At 55.3% G+C, this 5,779-nt stretch overlaps 1 protein-coding gene across 1 annotated transcript; it reads left to right on the plus strand.

Moving 5' to 3' along the window:
- The first annotated feature begins 661 nt into the window (after window positions 1-661).
- LOC119310256 (zinc-finger homeodomain protein 1-like) lies at window positions 662-2,292 on the plus strand. The gene has a single exon (XM_037586060.1). It carries the CDS (start codon window positions 1,053-1,055, stop codon window positions 1,956-1,958), a length of 906 nt encoding a protein of 301 aa, XP_037441957.1. The 5' UTR covers window positions 662-1,052; the 3' UTR covers window positions 1,959-2,292.
- The last annotated feature ends 3,487 nt before the right edge of the window (window positions 2,293-5,779 follow it).

The following is a 5,779-nucleotide window of genomic DNA, read 5'->3' on the forward strand; positions in this document are numbered from 1 at the left end:
TATGGCTATCGAAATGGCTGTCGCCGGGGACGGGACGGGACGGGACGGAGCTCTACCACGTTTTATTCCTCCGTCATTTCGCCATGGACGGACGGTCGGCCCTACGCCCGTCCTGCTTCAGTACTTGGTTCGCATGGAGCTAGTTTATGGTAGTCTCTAAACCTGAAGCCGAGCGAGCGGTAGAAACGCACTGCGTTACCATCCTCGACGTCTTCTGCTCTACATGGTCGACGGGCGGTAGAAACGCAACGCACAGTGTGCAGGAGGAGCACAGCGAGGGTTTTGTATGCTTGCGTGTGGTGCAGAGACTACTTAATCAGGACCTGAAAATGACGTGTTGCGCACTTCGATGCTCTGGGGAAAGGCTAGCTCTAGCGTTGCTTACATCACTCGACCCGGAAAACAGTTTTGGGTTAGAGTAAATAAATTTGCTTGACGCTGCCGGAGAGGCCTGTCCATGCATCTAGCGGCATGGCCTTCATGAATTTCATTTCACCTCCTGAAAAAAACACAAGAAGCGGGATAATGTGTTGACCATGCTCTAGACACGAGTAATAAGAAAAGAAAAGAGATGCAAAGACCAGAAGTCACGATCAAATATTCGGAACCCCAATTTAAAAGGCATTGGAGCCAAACCGGATGAAAAGGGCGGGGCGGAGAGGGACAGCCAGCAAAGACATGAGCACGAAGCAAAAGAACATACATCACGCCTCGGCCGGGATGCACACAGGGAGAGAGAGGAGAGGGGAGATCAGACAAGTGCGCGACTCGAGAGGGAGGCGGTGAACAGGAGAGAAAGCGAGTTCGCTACAGAGAGAGAAGCTAGGGAGGGAGAGGGTTACATCATCGCCTAGGCGCTGCAGCAGCCTTGGTGCAGCGGCGCGTCGTCAAAACTGGCAGCTAGCCAGATGGTGTCCACACTCTCTCCTGCGTCTCTTATCCCTTCATCCCAGTTTTAACCCTTGCTAAGCCCCTCTTAGCCCGGCCTCCCCTCGAGAACACGCCGGCAAACCCAGAGGCTTAGCCTGGCTACACACGGGCCGTCGGCGAGCATGGACTTCGACGACCACGACGACGGCGACGAGGAGATGCAGATGTCCATGCCCATGCCGGTGAGCTCCAGCTACGAGCCTCCGCCGCCGCTGTCCACGGGGTTTGGCGGCGCCGGGGTTGCGCCCAACAAGCCTCAAGAACCACGCGGTCAGTATGGTGGTAGTGGTGGTGGTGAGCTTGGCGGCCGTGCCAAGGCCCCCGGCGGCGGTGCCAGGTACCGCGAGTGCCTCAAGAACCACGCGGTCAGTATCGGAGGGCACGCCGTCGACGGCTGCGGCGAGTTCATCGCCGCCGGCGAGGAGGGCAGCATCGACGCGCTCCGCTGCGCCGCGTGCAACTGCCACCGCAACTTCCACCGGAGGGAGTCCGACTTCCCCGCGGGGGGCGAGGGCTCGCCCTTCTCTCCAACCGCAATGGTCCCCTACGGAGGCGTGCCGCACCACCAGTTCTCGCCCTACTACCGCACCCCGGCGGGCTACCTGCACCACCACCAGCACCACATGGCCGCGGCCGCCGCCGCCGCCGCGGCAGCCGCAGGGCACCCGCGCCCGCTCGCGCTCCCGTCCACCTCCCACAGCGGCCGCGACGACGCAGACGAGCTGTCGGGCATGGCGGCGGGGCCCATGTCGGCGCTGGCCCCGCTGAGCAGCATGTCCCTTGGCGCCGGCCCGTCGGGGTACGGCTCCGGGTCCGGGTCCGGCAAGAAGCGGTTCCGCACCAAGTTCACCCAGGAGCAGAAGGACAAGATGCTGGCCTTCGCGGAGCGCGTGGGGTGGCGCATCCAGAAGCACGACGAGGCGGCCGTGCTGCAGTTCTGCGACGAGGTGGGCGTCAAGCGCCACGTCCTCAAGGTGTGGATGCACAACAACAAGCACACCCTCGGCAAGAAGCCGCCCAGCATTTGACGGACCCCGGTCCCCCTGGCCGGCGACCGTCCGCGTGCACGATGCGTCTGGCGTCCTGGGCCAGAGCTGAGCTAGCTGATCGCCCCACCGTCACCGTGGCTAGCCTCCGATAGGTACCTGCATGTGCTTCTCTTGTTCAGCTTAGCTATAGCATTCGCGCTTGACGACGTTCCCCTCCGCGGCGGTGCATGGCTAGCTTACATTAGGTTAATCTGTAGCGAGCGTTCCTTCGTTCTTGGCTGGATTAATTTAGGTGGTCCTCTATTTTATTTCATTTTTATTTCTATTTACTGTTGCTCAAATTCCTAGCTGTGGCGCCATGGGCATTTGCTGATTTCGTTCTTGCTGGGGAATGTACTGCCTGATCGATCAGCTAGCTGGCGAGGAATTGTATCTGGGGATCGGGGCTGCCTGCATGGCCATGGATTCCGTGCGTGCTCCTGAGTACTCCTATTTTTTTTCCTTTTCGTTCTTGTCGTCGCTAGCTGAGCTGCGTGCCTTGGGACAATTTTACTGATGGGTCCAGGTTTGCTAGTCGCTATTCCCCGCCTGCGTGCCATTGCTACTCCTAAAGAAGATAGACAACTGTTGCATTCCGTTCTTTGCTGAGCTATTTTCCTCCCCACCTCACTCACTTTGGGCATTTGTTCGGGTGCTTAATTCTGCACAGACCAATGCTTCCCGTCCCCTCCATTGATCCAGGGATAAAAAAAAAAGATCAGTTCTGCCCAGCGCGATGATCCATGCAGCAGAACTGTAGCAGCACACTCCATGACGTGCTCCACTGTTCTTGGCCCGATTTTTCTGTCTTTCTCGCCATGAATCAATGCGACCGTTCGCCCGCGTCCTGCCCCCGCATTTAACTCCCGCGTCTCGCGAGCAATGTTAAGGTTCTTCTCCTCCTCCTTGATTAGTTCTGCCCGCATTAAGGGCCTCTGGCTCTTTCTGCCGATTTTACTCGCTTCTGCCCTGCATGCCTTTCCGTTTTTACTCCCGCCATCAACTGATCGATCGATCGATCAGTCGCCTTTAATACCGGCGCAGGGGGCGCACGCGGCCGCTAGCTGCATTCATCACGGGTGGATACATGGATGGAGGGAGCTCCGGGACAAATTTATGGCGACGTACTTTGCCCTACGGTATGTGCATGTCAGCGCGTGTCGCTGTAGCACGGACGGAGCATATGCTGCGCTGAGCTGAGCTGATCACGCCTCGCCGCCTGGCCGGACTGCATGCGCAAGGGAGAGGTGCGTGCAGCGCAGCGCAGTGCTGGCAGCTTTGCTTAGCTGAACACTCCACCCGTGTAGTATAGTCGCGGGTTGGATCGATCGCTGTAGCTTTTGGGCCTGCGCTGCCATCCCAATGCCAATGCCATGCATGCATGTGCTCGCCGTACGTCGCGCCGGAGATCGATGCAGTGGGAGCAGCAGAGAGGCCGCAGCGTTCCAAAATGCAGCGATCTTTTCCCCTAGCACTACGCCTCTTGCCCCTCTCCTCGTAAATGTCATCGTGTGACTTGGCTTTGGCTTTTTTTGGAGGCAGCCATGTCGAGCGTCGACGCCGGACACGCCGGTGCTAAAACTTGTTGGAGCGCTTGGCTCACGCTGGATGCCGGGTGGCTCGCCTCGCCATGGCGTCGGCTCTTGCCCGATGTCCTCCTGTTCGCTGCACTGGTGCAACGTGGCTGGCACTCGACTCATGGTACTTATGGATCGGAGTCCAGCGTACGTGGTCCCGCTGAACTCTTCTGTAGAGAAACTTTCAATGGATTTTGGAGCGAGCGCTGTAGCAGCAGCAAGCTTTGCATTATGAATCAACGCCATGCTTGCTGCACGCCCCGAAAGGCGAGTGTGGCATATTTCTGTTTCGGGAGAGGCAGTATAGCCTGTTCTCGCTGCAGCCTGCTGCTCCTGTTTTTCGTTTTCTTTTCCTATCGGTGAATCATTGCATGTGATGTGTGCCAACGTACGAGGAGTATGTATATCCCACCCCTCCACGAAGAGAAAATTAGACCTATCCCACCAATGTTCCAGGTCTTTTTAGGATAAAGACACGTTTTATTTATTGCTCAATAATTTCTAGAGGAATACTCCCTTCATTTTATAATGTAGTGCGCCCATGTTTTTTGAGATTTAATTTTAACCAACGTGGGCGACTACGGCGGGAGCAAAAATTATACCATTGAATTCGTGTTTGAAAGAAGTTTTCAATGGCATAATTTTTGCTCCCGCCGTAGCGGTTCACATTGGTTAAATTTATGATCAAACTTAAATTTCAAAAAATATGGATGCACTACATCATGAAATGAAGGAAGTACAGGATTAAGCCTACTACAGTAATATCTTTGTTGTCAATCGAGCACGAGAAGCAGTGTTAAGCCCACTAGCAACACTTGTTTCTCTTGTACCTGATGGCTCCCAGATTAGTGTTCTTGTCTACAAGAGCGGCCGCAACAGCGGTAAAAGTTTTTTTTCCTTTTGCGGGAAAACAGAGGTAAAAGTTGACGCCCTGATTAACCGATGATGTGGAGCATCCCACGTTCATCCTCATGTACACTCCGACTACTCTCCAAGCCCCAAGGGGACTTATGACGAGACCTCAACTATACGCCCTTGGACACAAGGTGAACTCGCTCCTCTCCGAACCTTCACTTCCCACATGTGAGACATGGTTACTACCTCATATATATATGCTATGCATGACCAGGAACAAGGAGGAAGACCATGGACAAGACGGCGAGGACACCAAGTACAAGGACCAAGAGAAGAAGCTGCCCGAAGCTACAGCGGCCGGACGTCCGACCAGGACCGGACGTCCGACGACTCCCAGGCTCCGGACGACCGGCCCCCTCCGGACGACCGTGCCAGCGACCACCGAACCGAATCTGCGGACATCCGAAGAACTCCGGACGTCCGGGACCCCGCGAGCCTCCGGACGACCGGCCCCTCCGGACGTCCGACCGAAGCGCACCCGAGCCGAATCTACGGAAGTCCGAAGAGCACCGGACGTCCGGACCTTCCCGAGCCTCCGGACGACCGGAACCCTCCGGACGTCCGACGCCTGTCTGCGCACAGTGTGTTGGGCCGCAGCCCATGTACCCCTTCACTTACCCCTTCGTGGCCCTAGACTATATATACTCCTTCACCTCCTCCTAGTTAGATTTAGCGTTGATTTAGCTCAAGTTAGAGATATAGCTTCGCTCATCCATCGGATCTCCTCCTCGTGAGAGACCGCGGCCTCTTCGGAGAAGATCCTATCGGATTCAAGACCCCCTCGTGGGAAGATCCCCTTGTGGATTCAAGACCTCCTCACGGAGAAGATCGGTTACCTTTGTATCCTTACCTTTGTTGATTGTGGATCATATGTATCTCTTTGTGTTCGGTGATCTAGCACTTGCGTGATTGATTCCTTGTTGGTTGAGTGATTTCTCTCTCGTTTCCTCCGTGTTCCCCTTTGTGCTTCCGCGTGTTCTTCGTGATTTCCCGTAGGATCCACTCCAAACGTGAAAGATCGTCCACATAGGGTTCCACCCTACATCATCTTGGTATCATGAGCCACGTTGATCACGTTTTTGGAGCCCCTGCCCCTCTTTTCCTAGCTTGATTTTGTTGATTTCGTCCTAAATCCGAAAATTCCCACGAAAAATAGCCCCAATTTTTTTGTGATTTGTTGGTTTGATGATGTTTTGTTGATTTTGATCCATGGATTTGCTTGGTTTCAAATGGATCTAGCATCTCCCCAAGTTTCCCCATCTTTCATCCACAAAATCTCGTCAATTTTGACCCCGAAATCTCCATTTTCCGCCCAAAATCGCGCCCCCG

The sequence above is a fragment of the Triticum dicoccoides genome, chromosome 5B (assembly GCF_002162155.2).
Source record: "Triticum dicoccoides isolate Atlit2015 ecotype Zavitan chromosome 5B, WEW_v2.0, whole genome shotgun sequence".
Lineage (NCBI taxonomy): Eukaryota > Viridiplantae > Streptophyta > Magnoliopsida > Poales > Poaceae > Triticum > Triticum dicoccoides.